Genomic DNA, 20,248 nt, shown 5'->3' on the forward strand with positions numbered 1-20,248 from the left:
TTAAGCTCCTTTCCATCTCTAATCATTCCATGATCCAGCCATGCCTGGTGTCCACATATTCCAGCTGGAAGCCACAGTGCTGATTACTCAAACGTGCCGAGGAAAAGCTCCAGCAGACCGAGGCTCTCAGTGATGCTGTGGGATGCAGAAAAGCCTCTTGGAGTTGGGGGTCCACTGGGGCCAGGGGTTACCCTCCCAACCAGGGCTCTTTGGGCTTGGTGTTGCCTCTTTGAGCATCCTTTGAGAACCCAGCGGGCACTCGGATCAGGCAGGGTGATGGCAGCCAGGCAGCAATGGGGTATTTAGGATGGGGCAAAGCACTCGGTGATGAACACCCAGAGGGAGAGGGTCTTCCTGAGCCCGACTACTACCGGCTGCCCCGGGGGGCTCCAGCTCAGCCTCTCCCCATAGCACAGCCTTGTTTTCCGTGCGGAGCTGGGGCTGGCAGCGCTGGTGCCGCCGGGCCGGCTGGCACGCTTCCCCCGGGAGGCTCCAGCGGGAGGCTCTGTGTTTCTGGGAATTGTGTCGGGCAGGGAAGGAGGTCATTGTTGGAGCCGTGAGTGTGCGCTGCGCTGATGAGATCAGGGCTCGGGGCTCGGCCACGGGGCTGCTGAGCCGGCTGCAGTGCTGCTGGTGGGGTGATAAGAGGGAGAAGGCTCTTATCTACAGTGCCATGGCTGTGGTTACCCAGGGACACCCCATGTGGGGGGCAAGGGGTTTCCAAGGGAATAATGAAGGCAATGGGGTAATGTTGGATGTGATGATCTTAAAGGGCTTTCCCAACCCAGCTGATTCTGTGGATGAGTAGGAACGTGCTGCCTTCACCCTCAGCATGACAAATGGAGCCACCCACCCTGCTGACTTCACCCATCAGACTCTTCCTCCCAGTCCTCCCAGTTCAACCAGCTGCCCTTTCAGGTACATGAATACGTATCCATCCCTAGAAGCTCCAGTAGGTTTTAGATCACGGGTGCCTTTGCCATGGGGGGCAATCTGCCCTGCACAGCTCCCTGCGGCCGTGCCAAAGCAGCCTCCACTCCAGCCATGGATGGAGGAGGCCAAACTCTGCCTGTTCGCTGCCTGATTTCACCCTCTGCCTCGCTGCTGGGGAGGGAGGTGAGTGTCCATGCATGGGCAAAGTCCTCGTGTCCTCATCATGGTGGTGATGGAGAGATCCCCAGCCCATGGATGGAACCCCAAGGGCTTTGTGCTGTGTCAGGGCAGCTCAGGGAGGGTATTCCTAAGAAAGGCCTCTCTGTGCTGCTCTCTCTGAGCATCCCCTTCCTCCCTCTCTGCCAGTCAATCCCTGTCTCCATCCCCTCTAAGGTCTCAGTCCCAGCCCTGGCTGCTCTGCCACATGCTTGCTCCATTGCAGACAAGACACAGGTCCTGTTGATCCCAACCTCAACATCAGAGCTCTGTATAACCAACAGGAGAATGGGCTGAGGAGCTGAAACCCCTTTGCTATGGGTGAGAGGAGCTGAGCATCCTCCTCCTCCTCCTTGGGAGGATGCCTCCCTCCATGCACTGTGGCTTTTGACACAGAGCAGGTCACAAAAGGACCGAGCTGGTGCCACGGTGGGGCACGGCCATCCGGAGAGCTGGGGATGGAGCAGGGACAGCATAGGAAGTGCTACATGGGAAAGCCCTGTGTGAGAGCCCAGGAGCCCCTGCCTTCCCACAGCAGACTTATCAAGGCCCCCGTTCGGAGTGGTGCTTTCCACGGGCCAAAAGGGAAGTGCAGACACACCAGACTCCTCGGGGTCAAGGATGCTGGGCAAGCAGCGAGGCTGCAGGGGGCAAGGGAGGGAACCGGGGCGTGGGGAGGGAGACACAAATAGCAAAATGAATGGCTTGGACTTCCTATGTTTTATGGAGGAGAATAAAAGGAGACAGAAAGGGGGAGAGAAAGGAGCCCTGAGCGCTCACACACGCTCTCACGCACGCAGGGACCAGCCCCAGTGAGCACTGGTGGCTGGTGCAGCACAGCAGCACGGACCCACTTGGTTAGCACGGCTCTTCTGGTCCATGACCCCTTGAGAGCATCTCACAACGTGTGACGGGCTCAGCACTCATTCCTGCCCCTGTCATTATTAGTTTGAACAGCAGCCAGGTTTAGGGAACATCCAAAGGGCCTCTTGAAGAGCATCTGCAAAGCTGGAGGTCCCAAAGCTCACCCTGGCACTCGCAGTGAGCAGAGCCCAGAGGAACAGACATCTCCACATCCTCCCCTGCATGCTCCCTGTTTCACATGGGCTCCCATGCAGGGTGGTCCTGGCCATGTTCCCCTTCATCCCTCCATGGCTGCAGCCCTTCCTGGTGCAGGACGTGTCCCAGGAGGACCAGAGGGCTGCATCCCCAGGCACCAGCAGCTCCTGGACCGATGTGGTGGGAGGCTATGGGGCTCCTTGGAGGAGAAGACAGGATGGGCTGCAAGACAGCAATGCCAAGTCACCATTAGTGCTGAATTCTCTGGGTTTCTTATGGGGTTGGATGGAGGATTTAGGTCTCCAGGGTCAACTGTCCCTGGTGCCAGGGCTGGGAGACAGAGATATGAGACAATTGCAGCAAGGATGGGGACAAAAGGCACATCCCTGCTCCTATTCTGTGGCTGGCACAAGCTCATGTTTAGGGGATTGTTCCCCTGGATTTCTCCTCCTCCTCGCACAAATCTGAGCTGGGAAGAAGAGCAGGATCAGCATCCCCAGCGTGGCCAGTGCTAGGAATGGTTTGACAATCAGAATAACCATCCCCAGCATGGCCAGCGCTAGGAATGGTTTGACCATCAGAATAACCATCCCCAGCATGGCCAGTGCTGGGAATGGTTTGACCATCAGAATAACCATCCCCAGCATGGCCAGCGCTAGGAATGGTTTGACCATCAGAATAACCATCCCCAGCATGGCCAGCGCTAGGAATGGTTTGACCATCAGAATAGCCATCCCCAGCATGGTCAGGAATGGCTTAGCCATCGGTGCTATGGGCACCCTCACCAGTGATGCACAGAGGTCCTGTTGTGGTGGCTGCGGTGCCAATGGAGACAGCCAAAAGCCCAAAGCAAAGCACTCAGCAGAGCCAGGAGCCCTCCGGTGCCACCAAGGCAGGTTCATGGTGAAAAGGAGGGGAGATGCACCAAAACCCCTCCTCAAAACCAGTGTTGGCAAAGCCTATGGCGGCTGCTCCCATCTCCTGCCTGGTGTTCATGGCAGTGGATGCGGGTCAGGGTATTCCATCTGCTTGCTGGTTGATGCTCCCTGGATGGGGTGCCTCTACCAGCTCAGAACCCAGTGTGTCACCAAGGGACAACCAACATGAGCTCCGATCCCAAGGTCCCTATAAGCTTTGATCCCAAGGCTGAGATCCTGGAGACCCTGGTCTCGGGATAGGTGTGTGAGCAAGGCTGGGTCCAGGAGGGCGTCTCTCTGCCTTCTCAAAGAGTGGACCACATTGAACCTCCAGTGGTTGGGAGCAAGACAAAGAGTGCAGTTTGGTGGCCCATCTCCAAAGGAATAACGGTGACTTGAATCTGCTGGGGATGCTGGAAGCAAGGAAAGCTCATTTGACCTGATCCGGGTTCAGGATCACTTGGGAAACACAGGATGGCAAAACCAGGTGAGCTTTTGTGGGGCTTGGTTTAGCAGCAAGCTCTGCCTCTGTAACGGTGCCTCTTGGTGCTCAGGGTCAGCTAAAGCCCCTTCCCCATCTCCTGCGCAGCCTCGGCCCTGCTCTGCTTGCAGCCTGCTCAAGGAGCTGCTCTCCCAAGGAGGTAACGGCGAGTTCACGGTGCCGGAGCGGGAATCTCTCTGGGAATTCCTGCTCCCGCGGAGGTGGGGTTTCCTCTGCAGCCACCTCCACCCAGGCTCCGGGAGCGCTGCGGCCACCGGCTCCGCGCTGCGCTCCAGGGGCCGGGCTGAGCTGAGCGACGCCACGGCTGCTTCCCAGCCAAGGTCAGGCAGGAACCTCGCTGCTCCGCGCTGTTAACCCTTGGCAAGAGCAGGGGGATGCTGCTGGCTGCATGATGGGCACGCTTCCATAATGGGGTTGTACATAAGGATTCTATGCCGTGGTGTTCCTCATGGATACACTGCCCATCGTGGGCTCTGAGTGAGGCTGGTGCTGGTGGGGTGATGGGTTTCTCACCCGCAATGGGGTGATGGCGCTCGGCATCGGTGACTGGGAGCTCTGGAATCCCAGACACGTCCCCATCCATAGTTGTGGTCAGGAACCATCCTGGCGTTGCAGAGGCACAAACCACAGCCCCAGTGGCAGCAGTGCTGCTCGAGCGTGCCTCTGACGCCAAGGACCGGCGTGACCCGACCCCACACATGGGTCCCGCTTCCAAGGAGCCCCATAGGTCCCATTGTTGGGACTTGTTCCCTCCTGCCCTCGCAGAGGTGGGCCCCTCCAAAATGGCATCCCCTTGCTTCCCAGCCAGCCCCTGCCAAGGGATGGAGGCATTCCAGATGCTGCAGAGGCTCCAGACGCCGGGTTGGAGGGAATTGTGCTTGCACATATGGGGCCAAGCCAGGAAGTTTCAAGGTAGCTCCAAGAGCCATGGCGAGGAGAGGGTCTGGAGCTTCGGTTTGGTCTGGGGCCACCTCTGCTGGTTTGGGAATGAATTGAATGCATCTCGCACATCTGAGGGAGCAGCTCTCGCTCAAGGGGTATGTCCAGCTCTATGCGAGCTGCTGCAAAGGTGCCGAATGGGTGGGTTTGGGGGACAACCACAGCAGAGGTTTAGCACTGATCTCTTCAATGCTCCCCACCTTTGTGTGCTGCATAAGCTTAAACTCTGCCGTCAGTGACTGGGTCACCGCAGGGCAGAGCATGGATGGAGCTGAGCACAGGCAGCCTCAAGGCCACCCAGCAGCGCATCCCCTGCCTCCCCCTGCGCTGCAGCCGCGCCGGGGCAGGATGCGGCCGCTCTTTACCAGCGCAGGCAGGGCCGGGAGGAGGCCATGGAAGTTCTCCCGCTGCCAGGAACCAGCTGGAGGGAACAACAATATCCAGAGTCCCACCGCAGGTCCCCGGGGGACGCGGGGCGCTCGCACAGCGTACGAGTGCCACCTACAGGGGGGCTCCGCGCCTGGGCACCCCGAAAGCATCCAGCCCCGCTCCATCCCGTCCTTCTCTCAGATACCCCCAAGTCCACACCGGACCCATTGCAGTCACCGCGTCTTAGTGTAGTGGGGATAACCACAGCGTTAAGGGTCACCCGATGCAGGGCTGCAGCCACGGGTGATGCCCCTGTGATGCTCAGGAATGGAAAAGCGACTCCAACGCTGATCAAACGCCCAATCCCAGCTGCCCTTTCAGGCGGTGCTCTGGGCTCCATAGGGACCCGCTCACCTGCGGCTGCTGCAGGCGGCCAAATGGGGCTCAGCTGTGGCAGGGGCTGGGCAGTTTATAAAAGGCTGGGCTCTGCGAACCGGTGCTGCAGTGTTCAGCATCCCTCTTGGCACTCATATGGGGGTGATGGAGCCCTGCGGGATGGGGCAGCTCGGCCTGGCTGAAGAAGGGGACGGCCCGGGGTGCCCCACAACCGCTGTGTCCCCACTGCTTCGGCGGGGAGCCATGGGGACCGCGCTCCGCTGCAGGGCCTGAGATTGGGGGGCTCGGACTACAGCCCCCACAGTGCCCCGGGGTGAGCGCGGGGTACGCTGGGAGTTGTAGTCCCCCGCCCTGCGATGACGAGGCTAGCTGGCGCCCAGAGGACTACAAGTCCCGTCGTGCCTTGCGCGCCGCCAGCTCTGCCTGAGGGACCGGGGGTTGTGGTGGGCACCGGGCAGTAACCGACAGCTCCCCCCAGTCCCGGCCGGGACCGGCGGCCGCGGCCAGCGGCGCCATGGGAGGGGAGGAGGAGATCGTTCGCATCGCCCGGCGGCTGGACAAGATGGTGGCCAAGAAGAGCGCGGTGAGTGGCGGCGGCCGGGCCCCCGCTGCACGCCTCGGGTGAGCGGCCTCCCCTTCACCCGGGGCTGGCGGCTGCAGCATCCTTCTCCGCGGCGCCCCGTCCTCGCTGCGGGCTCCTTGCTTCTCCCTCCGCGCCCGCTGTGAGGGGGTCTCCTCCTTCCCCAGCCCTCATTTTTGGGGCTTCCTTATGTGGGCCCCCCCCACCACTGTCGCTATCGCGATAGAGCAGAAGCCCCCTCCTCTATCAAGGTGCGGTTCCCTCTCCCGAATGGGGCGGCCCTGGGGGACAGGCCCCATGTCCGTTCCCCATCCGTTGCTGCGCTGCGGGTTCCACCCACCGGCCGTTATAGGGGGGGGGCGGCTCCATGTTCCCCTGTGGTGCTATGGGAACCCTTCCTCCCCGCATCTCAGCATCCTTGGGGCTCATCCCGCTCCTGCTGGGGCGCTCCTCTCCTTGGAGCATCCTCAGTCTTTGAGTTGGGAGCCGTTGGGAAGGAGGATTCCTTGCGCATCCCTCCCAGCACTGCCCTTGGAGCCCTGTTGTGTGCCCTTAGGGAGAGCCCCAGTGCTTCCGTACTTGCCTCCTGCATCCCTGCCCCATGCAAGCACCATTTCTGCTCACTCTCCTGTGTGTTGGAGCATGGAGGGCTGGCCTCGCTGCTGTCTGCACACAGGGGGAGAAACTGCATTAGGAAGTGTTGCCCTGCCTAATGGGGTATGTCTGTTGGTGCTCATACAAGTACAAACAGCATCACAAGCGCTAAGGCAGTGATCTGGGTGATGGGGGTTTGTGGTGGTGGCCTGCTGTACAGCTGGGGCATGGCAGTGGGGAGCAGGAGGGGATGGGGTTAGGGAACGTGGTGTTTGGGTGATGGGATGCTGGCTGCGGCCATCGTGTGCACTTTGGAATGCCAAACAGGCTCTGCCAGCGGTGGATGGGGTGAGAACGGGTGCTTGTGTAGCTCTAACAGCCCAGGAGAGTGTGTTTGGGCTAAAGCACAGCCTGTGATGTCTGTTCCCATTGGTGGTAGGCTTTCAACGCCATTGCTGAAATAGGAAAGGAGCAACTTATGCTGAATTTGCTTCCAAGCTTCATTAGGAAAGAGGCGGCTTCTTCAGAGCAGTCTGCAGTGCTTCCTCTGGGCTGGCGTTGGTGTGGTACTGCCATAGTGTGTGCGTTGTACATCAGCTAATTTGCTAACTCTTCCTGCAGGATGGTTGCCTGGAGTACCTCTTTGTTGCTCTAGTTTTTGCATGGATCCCCATTTGCTGCCAGTGTGACTCCCTTTGTGATAACGGAGACAGGAACCACCAGGTCATTTTGTATGTTAAGGGCTGGATTTAATGGAGTCCTTTTGGCTGCAGGAGGAACGGGAAGGTGTGAAGCTGCCCGAGTGGGAAGCTGCTCGTTCTGGGTATGGTAACGTGTGGTTTATGCTGGTGTGTGTTGCTGGTGTGCACGCTGACAGCTTTGACTCTGCTTTGGCTTTCTCAGCATCTGTTCTGTAGGGTGGCATTTGGCAGCTGGGTTGCTTCCTGCCATGAATCGGGAATGTAGGGAGGATGGGATCCCAGGACTGGGTCCGTGCAGGCTGCTTCTGTTCTCCACAAGTTTGGGTTCTGTAGGCCTTGTGCTGCCAATGGGCTTGGAGTGGTTGGTGTTTTAAATGAGCTCTTAAATGGGAACATTAGAAGGCCTCGTTTGGTAGAAGGGAACGGGAGGAAAGAGCCAGCTGAATAGCCAGGCATACTGCAGGCTGTCATCCCTGCCATTTCTGAGTGACTATCCAGTTTAGGTACCTACATATTGCCTAGCCAGATTTTTCTCTAGATCCAGGCTCTGGAATGCAGAACTGATGCAAGGAAACCTCATATGATGAGTTCAAGTGACCTGCCCTTCAGCATCCCTGCTTGATGACTTTGCTCCTGGTATCAGCAATAGTCCTGAGCAGAGTGGGGTATTAATATGAAAACCAGGAAACAGCTACACTAAGATTCATGTTCCAAGAGGATATTTTGAGCTCTGGACAGTGATTCCAAGCTGTAGGTGGGTGACTGGAAGCTCTTGCAACCATGCCAGGTTGTTCTTGTGAGCCAGTACTTGCCAGGTAAGGACAATAAGCTGATGCTGCAGTTGTTCCATACACCAGCAAAGACCTGTAGAGATCCAGTGCTCTCCTTTTCTGCCCATTCCAACATCTGAGGTGCCTTCAGATTGTAGGATCTCCTGTCTATCCGGAACAGCAATCCCCACAGAGTGTTGGTGGTTTTCCCTTTGGATTCAGCTTTCTGAATTTATTCCCATTATCTCTTTACTAAGAGCTGAGGCACTCATTGAGTTTCTCTTTTCCTCTCCAGGATGGTGCAATGGATTTACTGAAAGAACTGAAAAGTATGCCTATGACTTTGGACTTGCTGCAGGTGAGTTGCACAGGGTCAGAAGCTGATGTCTGCATCTGGATGAGCTCAGAGTGTCTTAATAAATGTAAGAGATTTAGTCTTGCTTCTTGCTTCACTGAAAGCATCAAAATAAATGTTAAATACAGAAAACAGTACTGAACCTGGGGCTTGGAGTGGCAGTTAAACAGCTCTGTGCCACAGTGTGTAGCTGATGAGGCAGGTGTGGGCAACTGCTCCTTTCTTAGGCTTCAAGAAGAGGAAAGACCAAATGGATGTAGCAACCACAGAGGGCAATCATGGGAGATGTTCTTCAAGGCTTTGTGATGGTAATATTTAGGACAATGGGGAGTGTGAACAGAATTACAGTACTGAGATTAAGATATGCATCCTGAGTCTTTTTACTCAAGGTTGAATGTCACTTCCAGACCTGTAGAGAAGGTGTTTGTGGGTGAGTGGATGTCTGCTTCTGGTCAGTTTGTGCTGGAGAGTCATCTCACTCTAACAAGAAGAGATAATCATTCTACAGCTCCTTGGATACTTCATATCTTGGTCATTGCTTTGACTTCCTCATGCTTGTTTCTAGTTTGGGTTAGTAACAAATAACAAATCCAGCTTGGAGTGATTCATTTGAGTGTTCACTTGCAGTCCACCCGCATTGGGATGTCAGTGAATGCACTGAGGAAGCAGAGCACAGATGAAGAAGTGATCTCTCTTGCCAAATCCCTCATCAAATCTTGGAAGAAACTCCTAGGTAAGGAAATCAGCATGTTCCTGTCATATTTGACTTGGGAAGGAGCTGCCTTCAGCTGCAGGCTGGGTTTCTGGGATCCATTCATCTCTGGATCTGAAAAGAATATTCTGGCAAACCAGCCTTTACAATTGCACCCTCTGGCTTTCAGGTCTACCATGGATTCCTCTAGTAGCTTGTTGAGCTAGCTCATCCATGAAAAAGCATTGAAAGCTTCAGGACTGCATGTACTTACCCATATAAGAAGTAGTAGCATTATTTATCTGTGTTCTGAACCCTCTGCCCCCGCTTCTGTGCTGTGTGTCATTAATACAGGGTGTGCAGTCAGCCTTGTGCAACCACTTGCAATGAGAAATGCTGGAATGCATTTGGGTGATGAGTTGTAGAAGGACTTCAGTTTAACACCTTGTAGAGAAACTCACATGGACTGCTTCCTGCTGGGGAGGCTTTCATGGTGATGGGTGCCATGAGCAGCAGCTTGTAGTTCTGTCTGTGGGATCTTCAAGCTGATACAGCACAGACTAATGTCAGCATCACAGAGGGAGGGATTGCAAATGTGGGTTTAGTGGTTTCCTTTGTGATAGAAGAATGAGGCATCTGCAGTGCTGGGGTTAGAGGGGCAGCTCTACCTGTGTCCTGCTAGTGGGACCCTGTGTCTCCCACTCTGTGCTGGTGACAGAGTACCTCAACGCGAGATAAAAATGCTCCTATTTGAACAGATCTTTTTGGGGCAGCTCTGTGTGGAAAGAGCAAGAACAATGTAGTGTTTGAGGCCGAGTGGAATGTGCTTGACTCTACTTTGCACCCCAGGGCTCCTCATTTGATAGGCTAAATGAATGTTAGAAGCACCTTTCCTGCCCTGGCTGGGACTGTTGCTTCCACATGATGGGTGTTGGCCAGGCTGAGACACTTCACCTCTGGGTCAGGCTTGTTGTGCAGCCTAATGAAAGGCTTCTCCAGGGTTGTGCTATTGGCTTTCAGCAGCACTTGGGGTACAGCAGAAGCTGTATTCCCAGAAGGACCAGCCCATGCTGGCCCGTCAGGTGGTGGTGGCTGGAAATGCTGCTTGAAACGGTGCTTTAGAGAACTTGATGTAATCAGTGCTCTGCAGCCAGGGTGTCTCTGAGGCTTGTCTTGTGAGAAGCCTGTGTCTGAGGCAGGGAACGTGATTGCTCTTTAGTTTAGTGAGGAAGGCTTTGGTTTGAATCAGTTTCTACTCGGAGACAAGCAAAAGCTCTGTTGGAAAGCACTGAAGGCTGTAAAGGTCTTCTTTCCCCCGTTTCTTTTTGGAGAGTAATAACCTGCTTTAGGCCAATGCTGTGTAGGGTTAAACATTGATTAGTGTGTGCAGGGTTGTAGCATATAAAGGTCAATACAGAACCCTTGAGCATCCATTTCTCTTCTTCTGAATACAGATGCTTCTGAGGACAAAAGTGAGGAGAAAAAGAAAGGCCTGTCCTTGCCAGCATCCTCCTCGAAGGAGACTGGTAACTCAAGAGACCAAAGGTAATGCTTCCCTGTAACCGAAGAGGGTTTGATTAGAGAATGTGAGCTTTCTTATGGTATCTTACATTGATTTTTACTCTTAGGTATGTGAGTTGTGTATTTTGTGTTGTCAAATTCCTGGTCAGAAACACCACAAGTGAAGGCTTGCTCAGAGATGATGTGTGGTGCTTTTAATAGTGTAATGCAGAAATATACATCTACGAAATAGAGTAGCTTTAGTGAGTGTTGTGATTTTAATCACTTCTTATTCTCTATTTTTCTGCTCTTAGGTGTTGATCTCATAGTAAATTCCTTGATTCTTTCTTTTGCATTTTTTATCTGTTTTTGCTTATTTCTAACTTTGACCTCCTTAGAACAAAGATGATTTTTGGTCTTGGCAATTTCAAGTGATGGATGGGATTAATGCGTCACTATAGTGAACCATTCCTTTGTCCTTGACCCATCCCAGCTTACTGGTAAAGGAGGCAGATTTCCCTCCAGGGTAAGGGCAAAAGCCTGTTTGGAATTCCTGTTGGCTGTTCCTGATGGGGAAAGGAGAAGACAAGAACCTGGATATTACTGCTCAAGCCAGGAATGAGGTCAAAGAAACAGAGAAGCTTCTGATTCAACCTTTGGGAACTTGACCTTGTGGAATGTAGACCCTGAGGGGATGGAAGTGTGAGGCATTCCTTGGGCACACTGCAGTAGACACTTGATGAGCAAAACAAGCTGGGCCTGTTAGGACATCTGGTTTGAAGGCTGACGCTCATCATTTCACTTGGAATAGCATCCTGGCTGCAGGTAGAGGCAAACCCCTGCTGTGGCTCCTTGCTTTGTCAGTTACTATGGGGTATGTGGAGCTTTCTGGCTTGTCATTTGATGCTCCCCTGTGCCTTGATGTGCTGCAGATACTGCAGGGTTTTTTTCTCCTTGATGCTTTCTACACACATTCAGCCTCCATCTTCTGAGTGGCAAAGTGTCCCCTTGGCTGGGAAGGATAAACAGAAGCAAATGGATTAGAGTAGCATAGACCAGCAGAAGTGGCCAGCTCCTGAGGTCAGCTTGAGCCAGGCTCTCTTTAGAGACTGGAATGCTCCAGGGCTGCAAAATAAACTACTAATCTGCCTTGACAAAAAGAGGATTTATTAGCAGTGAAGAGTCTTTGTTCTTGGGAGCACAGGCTGTGATGGAGAGAGGCTGACTAGCTGCTCAGTGTGTGATAAGCTGGTTCAGATGAGGCTGCTCTCGAGACACCAAAGAGATCAGCTTGTAGGCAGTATTTCAGCCACTTAGTCTGATAGATTATGGCTGGGCCTTGCTCTTCTCTTCTGTCAGAGAAACTTGAACAGTCCTTGGCCTGAAGCTTGCCTTGCTTTCTGGAGCACAGATGTAGAAATCCCTCTGTAGTGACTAGGGAGCTGCAAGACCTGAGGGCTGGGAGCCAGCCAGTGTGGAGCTGGCACCTGGGAACTCGCATTGCTGCATTACTGTAATCCAAAGCATATTCTGCTGTGCTGTAGTATCTTAGCCCATTAGTGTAGTACACTTTAATGGGCTGTGTCTAATGTTTCTCTGTCTCTGGCAGCATGAACTTTTCCTCTTCCAGGCTTCTCTAAACTGCTTTTATGAGGAGGTCTTGGATCTGCGGCCTGAATTCAGCTCTTCTGTGGGACTTCCTTCCAGTGCAGTCCCTGGCTGTTGCTTCGCCACCATTTGTTCCAGCATCGCCTTTTTTATGTATGAGCTTTTGTTGCCTGGATGGATTTACAAGCTCTTTCTCCTGTTTAACAGCAGCAGTGTGAACCACAGGGAACACACAAGTCTTTTAGGTGTCTTTGAGCTCTTTTACATCTCTTCTAATTACAAGCTAACTTTGAAAGCTTGACAGACTTTCTGTGCAGCCTTTGGAATGGCTGAAAGTCTGTTGTCATCTCGGGGCACATAGGCTGTGTATATAGGTGAACGTCTTCTCAGCTAACAGCAGGGGAATAACCATGCATCTTTAGCTTTTTTCCCCACCTCTAGAGAGTGGAAATCTCCATCCCAAGTTTTCCAGTATTCCAGGACTTCCCTGCTGCAAAGCACTCCAGTTCCTTCAGCCTTTCCCTTTATTGTAGGTATGTTTTTGAAGCTTTTTGCCTTTTTCCTTTGGGAGGTCTCATTTTTCCAGGCTGTTTTATGCAACATGATCAGCTGTGATTTTAAGCAGAGCTATTTGAGTCGTGGGTGCTTTGCTGTGTATGCCTCATGTGCACTGCCTGTGATCTGTATGCAGCAGCTCCCTAGGTACAAAAGTACCTGGTGGTGCTTTGCACATCCCCGATGGGAGAAGCTCATGGTCTAATTTACTTACAAGCTAAGATGTTTGTCCTTAACATGTGCGGTGTAAATCCTATTGAGTGTTTTGAGCTGTTTGGACACAAATCTGTTCCTTAATAGCATCCTGCAGTGCTGCCCAGTAAAACAAGCTGGTAAAAAGGATTTTATTCAGCTGGTGGTCAAAGATCCACACTAAGCTTGCAATATAATCCCTCTCAGAGTGTATCTGTTTCATGTGAGCAAGCAATGAATCTGCTCTGGTTTGACCTGGACAACTTACTGGAGGTGCATTGGTGGATGCTGCTTAAAAGGGCCTGGTGAGGTTTTGAGCTGTGGAAATCCAGTAGCTCTAATGATGATCTACAGGCTTTAAGGCACTGCAGAGCCAAACTGGATCTGAACTCAGCAGCAGGGTCTCCCAGGATAAATCCCTGGCCTTGTCTGGCTCAGTCTGTGCAGCCGCACATTCGGAAGGTTTCCAGCTTAGCACAGTTTTATTGGGGGCTGACTAATCCCTTCCAGGACAGTGAAGTGGAAGTGCCTGGTCATAACACTTCTTTTTGCTGGCATAGAGCTGGTGGTAATGACCCAGCTGAAGAGCAATTGTCAAACCACTTGGATCTTCAAGGATGCGTTGCCACAATGGCAAGGGTGAAATACCAGGGTTTCTCTTTCTTTTACTGCATTAATGTTACCAGGCATTGGCCATAAATACACTGCATTTTATGACCCAAACACCAAAGCTGGAGCAGTGTCTGCTGAATAAAATTGCTGTTCTGCTGATTTAAGGTGGAGGGGAAGAGCTCTATAAAATCATCTGGGAATCATAATGGCCCACATCAGTGTTTGCAGGGCTAACTGACTCTCCGTGCAGATGTTAGGCTTTATGGGCAAGATGTCTCAACACTGTGGGTGTAGCATCAGCTGAACAGCTCAGTGAAGCTCCTCTCCAGCATGCACAGTGCACACAAGCCCAGCCTGTGCAGTGATTCGTCACGCTGTGATGGTGCAGGCAGCAGCTCTGGGTGCTGATTCTGTGCCTCCAGTCTCCCCAGCCAGCTCCCCTGGCAGATGACCTGAGTCATACAGAGCAGGCAAGTGTTTGCATTCCCCTGTCTGTGCCTATGATTGCTTGCAAGTGGAAATGAAGCTACCTTTATGAGGGAACCAGTATTTCAGTCTTGTGCAAGCTCTGTGTGGCTTGCAGAGATGCTCTTCTGAGGTGAGTAATCGGAGTCTTGTCCAGGTTACAGGAAAAAGATCCTCTTATGTATTATGGTTTAATATTGGAGCCAAAGGAGCCTTTTTCTTTCTCCTCCTTGGCTTTGCAGCTCCTCCTTTAGGCTTCTCTGCTTTCTCCTTCAGAAGGCAGCATCCTGCACTCCTTGTCAGCTACAGAGGGCTGGAGCACTGATGTGTTCAGTTCTTTCCTCTTGCTGACATCTTGGCAGCAAAAGATGTGAGTTGTGGAACCACGTGAGATTCACTTTATTGGTGGCTTCTGCTCCCTTTTTGCTAAGAGCAGTTATGGACTTGGTGTCCTGTGAAATAAGAGGATTAATGTGCCATGACTCTGCACTGCACTACCAGACCGAGATGGTCACAGCAAGTCTGAGTGCATTTGAGTTACTGATGGTGTCCAGTGGCTTTGTAGCATTTTCACTTCATGCCCAGTGGTGCAGTTGTGTGGATGAATGACAAGTTGGTTGGCATGGGTTAAACCCTCCCTTTACAGCTGGCAGAGTCACAGGAGAGCTCGTGCCTGGGTCGATGGGGTTGGTTGCTGTATTGTGCTGATTCGGGCGCGTGTCTGCACTGCTTTCCTCTGACTGGTTTTGTGTTGTGATTAACAGGATGCTTGGCCACATCCCTGCTGATCCCTTCTCTGCTCTCAGTGCCCCAAACTGAGCCATTCTGACAGCTGAAGTTTCTCTTTTAGCTCCAACAAAAGGCAGGAGCCTCCGAAGACTCCGACCACCCCCAAAATCACCACCTTCCCCCCGGCGCCCGTCACCTGCGATGCTGTCCGCAACAAGTGCAGGGAGATGCTGACAGCAGCTCTGCAGGCTGATGGTAAGTGCTGGGGAGGCAATTCCTGCATTGCTTGAAGTGCTTCACAGCTCCTAGTGCACTCTGTGTGTAGGTCAGTACTATAGATATGCTGTACCAAAGCAGCTTTGTCAAGGGGTTATTACCAGCAGCTCCACTGGTCACCCCTTTGACACACATCCCTTAGACACTTTTACATGGACTTGGTTTGATCCAGAGGCTCAGCACTGTGTCAGGTAATGGATGCTAAGAACATGGGGTTGTGCTCTGCAGCCTGGGGTGGTCTGGCCAGTTTAATCTTCAGGTGTGCAGGTATTTGCTTCCCTTTCTAGCTCGGTCTTGTCTGTAAAGCAAAGCTGTCCTCTCTGCTTACCCTTGGGCACAAAGTGGAGCTGTAACTCAATAGATGGAAACTGTTGGTAATGGTGCTTACCCCAGTCACTGTCTGCTCTTACACTCCCTCCCTCCCTTTACAGACTGGAGCCTCTTAAATGCTCTGGTCCTCTGTGGATCTGGGGTGGAACAGGTCTCTCTTGCACTCAGACTGTGCCATCGAAAATGGAAGGCAACTGCAGGTGCTCAGCATCTCTGACAGGCAGATTTGAAACACCTCAAGCCGAACACATGCTTGTCTCCAAGTTGCAGATCCCTTTGGAAAATTGGGGTCTAAGCCCTGTAGAGTTTTATTCATTTGGAGCCAAGGAATGTAGACAGCAGATGGAGAAGTTCAAGTCTTTACTTCCAGCCTTCCTGTGCATGTGTTTATGCTGCATTAAATGCTTCATATACCTCTTAGAAAAACCTTTTTCCATATGGAGTCTGGGAATGAGTCCACTTGAGTCTTTCACTAAGCTCAGTTCTGTTCTGCTTATGGTCCTTACTTTATGGCACTGGTTGCTACACTCTCTGATGCTGTTTAGTTGGTGGGTGAAAGAAGAGGGAGAGCAGAGTCCCGAAGTGAGAAGAGAATGAAGGCTTGATTCCAGTGCTGCATGCTTTTGTTCCCTGCCAGGTTATTGGTCTGAGTAGAGCTACTTCTCATTGACACCAGTATCTGATGACACTCAATTCCTGCTTGTATATGTTTGATTTCAACTGCCCCAAGAAACTATGTTCTGGGGCTAAGGTTCTTGTTAGGTTTGTCTGGTGCAGTCCATCTAGAGAGGCAGAGAGCACAGACTGGCCGGACCGGTCTATTTTCATCACTGCCCTTTGCAGAAGGGTTGGAGGGTAGGTAAAGCAAAGGCCATTTGATGCAGAGAGCATCTACATCCAAATAGAAAGCTCTTTAGGTTTGTATCTCAGGAACGCTGAGCCTGAGGACCCTTTGTCTTGTTGGAAGTCACTGACCTTATGTTTCTTTTGTCTTCCAGATGACTATGTTGCCATTGGTGCTGACTGTGAGCACATAGCAGCCCAGATTGAAGAATATATCCTTGCTGCACAGGGCTTCCTCAAGGGCCTGAATGCCACCAGGCCATGAAATGAATGTGCTTGGAGGAGAGATGGGACCGTTTGTCTCTGTATAAATGTTCTGCTGCAACTCTGCTTGTTGGAGTTCTGGTTCTATCCCTGCTTGGTTGAGTCCTGGCTCACTAAGGAGCCATCAGTGTAGTGCTGGGAGCTCAGGGCACAACCCTTCCTGGTGTGATGGATGTGGTTGTTTCCTTCCTGTTCACACCATAATGATCTGGAATGCCCAGCTTGTCCTTCCCATCAGCATCCTACTTCCTGCTCACCTCTGCTTTCACATACATGCAGCTTCCCTGTGCCTCATGTTGAGGAGAATGTGCTGATAGAGACCAAGCAATGGGAAGGATGGAGCAGTGAGCATCAGGTTCGTGTTGATTTAAGTCAGGAGCTTGCTTGGTTTGAGGACTATGGACCCTCTTAATGGAGGGTTTTGTGGCTACGATGCTCAGAGGAAGAGCAGGTTGATGAACCGGAGTGTAACTGCAAACAGATTACTTCCAGCACAGTGAAAAAGCCAGAATTGAAAGCTTTGGATCTGGGATTGCATTACCCTGCTCCCAAATCCATCATTAACCTCCCAGAGCAGACACTGCTGTTGGGTGCCAGCACCCTCATCTGTGCCACGGCAGCACGTAACACTCCCTTGCTACTCATGAGTGGTGTAGAAGGTGCTTGGAGGCCTCTGGGTTTATTGCAGAGCCCTTAACTGCCCTGTACGCATATACCAGGATGTCAAGAACACAGACATGAAGTACAAGAACCGAGTGAGGAGCCGCATCTCCAACCTGAAGGACTCGAAAAACCCTGAGCTCAAGAAGAACGTGCTGTGTGGGGCCATCACCCCTGAGCAGATCGCAGTGATGACCTCGGAGGTGAGGAAGCTTGAGGAGCAGGTTTGCTGCTTACAGGGGATGCTCTGCTGTTGCTGAGTGCACAGGGAGTGAGTAGCAATGGGGTTTGCATTGTGGGGAGCAGTCTGGGCCTTTAAATCATCACAGGGGCCTAGGTATGAAGCCAACACCAGGAATGAAAGGCTTTCTGTCTTAATACCCATTTGTTAGGCCACCCTATCCTGTTGACTCTTTGCACTGTGGTGGGTGTGGAGGTCAAACTGGACAGATGGGGTTAATACTGCTCTTTTCTTTCAAAAGGAAATGGCCAGCAATGAGCTGAAAGAGATCAGGAAAGCCATGACCAAAGAAGCCATCCGGGAGCATCAGATGGCCAAGACAGGAGGGACACAGACTGACCTCTTCACCTGTGGCAAGTGCAAGAAGAAGAACTGCACCTACACCCAGGTTGGTCTTCCTGCTCCTGCAGCCTCCACACTGACCCCTGCACAGGACATGATCCATCACAGTCACGAGCTCTTATTGCTCCATGACAGCACAAACTTTGCTACTGGTGGAGGGAACCCTTTTGTGTGCTTAAAGCTCTCTAAATGTCCTGCTTTTGCACAGTGATTTGTGCTTGTGTTTCCGTGGAGCTTGTGTAGCTTCTTTTGGCTCTCTGTACACGAGCAGCGCCAAGGAAGCTTTCAGAAGATCTGCATCTCCTTGAGAGCAGGTGCTGGGAATGCATTGATTCAAAGGAGTGGGGAGTGTAGGTGAGAGGCTGCAGAAACCCAGTGTGTTGATGGTGTTAAAAGAGCAAATGAAGGCTGTAGAGAAGACAGATCCCAACTTAGTTAAAAATCAAACAAGGAACAACCAAAGCAGTGATGTGAGCAGGTAAAGGGGATTTTCCTTCTCAATGGGCAGCTGCTGGAGGGCTTATGCATTACCAGTGCTTTCCATTCCCATGTCCTTGCCAGGCATCTGGAGATAAATGTGCCTTTGCCATGACTCAGTGCATTAGAATGTGCAGAGACCCAAAAATGCACCAGCAACCACACGATCGCTACCGAGTGGGTGTGCACAAACTGTGTGTGCTTGGACCTGATGTGCAAGAGCAGATGAGAGCCAGGCAGCTGACCAGGGATTCCCCTTGGCTCAGGAGTGGTTTTGCATCCCACAGCCTTGCCCTGTATTGAGTAAGTCAGTTGGAAGCAGTGCTTGGAATATCTCACCTCAGCAGCACATGGGACTCAGTCTCCTCCTGTATTGGACTGGAGTGCAACTGCCTGGAATGAGGCAGGTGACAGCAGTGTCTTTTAAATAGAAATATCTGGTTTTCTGTATTTCTATTAATAAAATCACTGTCTGGTGACTGAGCTCTACGTTCCAAGTAGATGAAGTGGCGTTTATGAAAGCACTGGAAGCCAGGCAGGAACACTGGGTGAGAATTCCAGAGTTTGGCCATCCAGCCTGCTTGCAAAACTTGCTTAATGTGCATCATGCAAATAGTGACTCTTGCAGAGTGGGTAATTATACACATAGCTCATAATTACCCCTCAGCACAGTTCTGCTGCCTGACTTGCACAGGGAGTGCCAGCATTTCCAGTGTGGAGCTGCCTTGTGGTATTCAAATGCCATGAAAAGCTGATCTTCAGCAAAGTATGTGTTTCGGACAAGGGCTGGTCAGAGGCAGCAGCCACATCTGGGTTAAATAGCAGAGTTCCTGAATGGCTCCAGTACAAACCAGCCTGGGAATGTGCAGGACCTGGTAACTCAGAGCATGCTCCTGTGAGGCCAGGACACAGACTGGTCTGTAAGTGGGGAATGGCTCGAGTGCTGCTGTTATGGGTTGCTGCTGAGCATGTATTTGATGGGCTGAGGGGTTTGTGGTCTCGCTGCCTCCCTTCCCAGGGGCAGCACAGGGAGGGATTTGCACTGGGTTTGTTCATGCCTGGAGCCACACACAGAGAATGGGCAGCAGAGGGGGTGAGCAGGGAAATCTGCTGCCCCACAGCGCATCCCTCTGGGTAGTGCCAGGCTAGAGAGGGGCCATGAGGTGTGCGTAGAGGTGTAAAGCATAACCAGACTCATCTTAAAGGGAGGCTTCTTTTGCTGTCCCAAGCCTCAGGGTCTCATTGATGTGCCAGTGTGACCCCCATGGGGTGATGGTGATTGCTTGGCTCTCATTTCCTTTGTGCCCCCCCTGCAGGTGCAGACCCGCAGCTCGGATGAGCCCATGACCACCTTCGTCGTGTGCAACGAGTGTGGGAATCGCTGGAAGGTACCACACCAAGGCTGCTGCTGGCACTGGGGGGGGTGGGTGGCTGCACCACCACCTGCAGGTACTTGGCTGCCCTCCGAGGTGTTTGCCAAGCACTGACTGCCTCTAGCAGGTGATGGAGGCTCCTGGGTTCACCCCATCTCCACAGAGCTGGGTCAAGTCTCACATTCCCTGTCTCCCTCCTCATATCCCTTCTTCCATGAGCAGCCTCACGGTGCTTCCCTGAGTGATGGTGGTGATGACATTGAGGGTTCAAGTGCCAAAGAGCAATGGCTGGGAGAATCAGTTTGCTCCCTGCTCCAGGGGCTGAGCCCTGCCTCTGCAGAATCCCAGCTTCAGAAACAAGACATCCCCTGCATCCCAGTCTTGTGTGTATGCCCCAGAGCTCCCTTTGGCAGTGAGGCTTTCTAACGAAGGTTTCAACTCCCCTCTCTTGCAGTTCTGCTGATAACGTGCCATGGCCTGAGAGCAGCAGCCTAAAGCAGCTCAGAGCGTGACCTCCATACGCCAGCTCCAGTTGTGTTCTGTGTCCCAAGTGAGTTTGCATTGTCACACGCTGAGAGAGCAGCAATGGGGAGGCTTCTTCACATGGGCCTCAGTGGGGAGAGCCACAGCCACAGGCTGATGGGGGGAGCTCAGTGCACACACGTAGTTGTTGTTTTCTCATCTAAGCAAATCGGGTCACTTTTCCTTCAAAGCTAATATTAAACGTTTTTGTCAGTTTCTGACTTTTATTTGAGCTGT

At 52.4% G+C, this 20,248-nt stretch overlaps 1 protein-coding gene across 1 annotated transcript in view; it reads left to right on the forward strand.

The window, feature by feature from the left end:
- The window catches only part of TCEA2 (transcription elongation factor A2), a 63,634-nt gene extending 44,031 nt beyond the window's left edge, over positions 1-19,603 (forward strand). The window contains exons 2-10 of the mRNA XM_061361285.1: positions 5,764-5,914; positions 8,272-8,334; positions 8,959-9,064; positions 10,477-10,567; positions 14,805-14,938; positions 16,288-16,344; positions 17,105-17,259; positions 17,539-17,685; positions 19,433-19,603. Of these exons, the coding sequence (XP_061217269.1) occupies positions 5,846-5,914; positions 8,272-8,334; positions 8,959-9,064; positions 10,477-10,567; positions 14,805-14,938; positions 16,288-16,344; positions 17,105-17,259; positions 17,539-17,685; positions 19,433-19,603 (993 nt within the window). The 5' untranslated portion in view covers positions 5,764-5,845. The remainder of the gene's footprint in view (positions 1-5,763; positions 5,915-8,271; positions 8,335-8,958; positions 9,065-10,476; positions 10,568-14,804; positions 14,939-16,287; positions 16,345-17,104; positions 17,260-17,538; positions 17,686-19,432) is intronic.
- The last annotated feature ends 645 nt before the right edge of the window (positions 19,604-20,248 follow it).

Source organism: Neopsephotus bourkii, unplaced genomic scaffold, assembly GCF_033783945.1.
Source record: "Neopsephotus bourkii isolate Nb327-2 ecotype Australia unplaced genomic scaffold, CSIRO-AGI_Nbou_v1 NB_1060, whole genome shotgun sequence".
NCBI lineage: Eukaryota > Metazoa > Chordata > Aves > Psittaciformes > Psittacidae > Neopsephotus > Neopsephotus bourkii.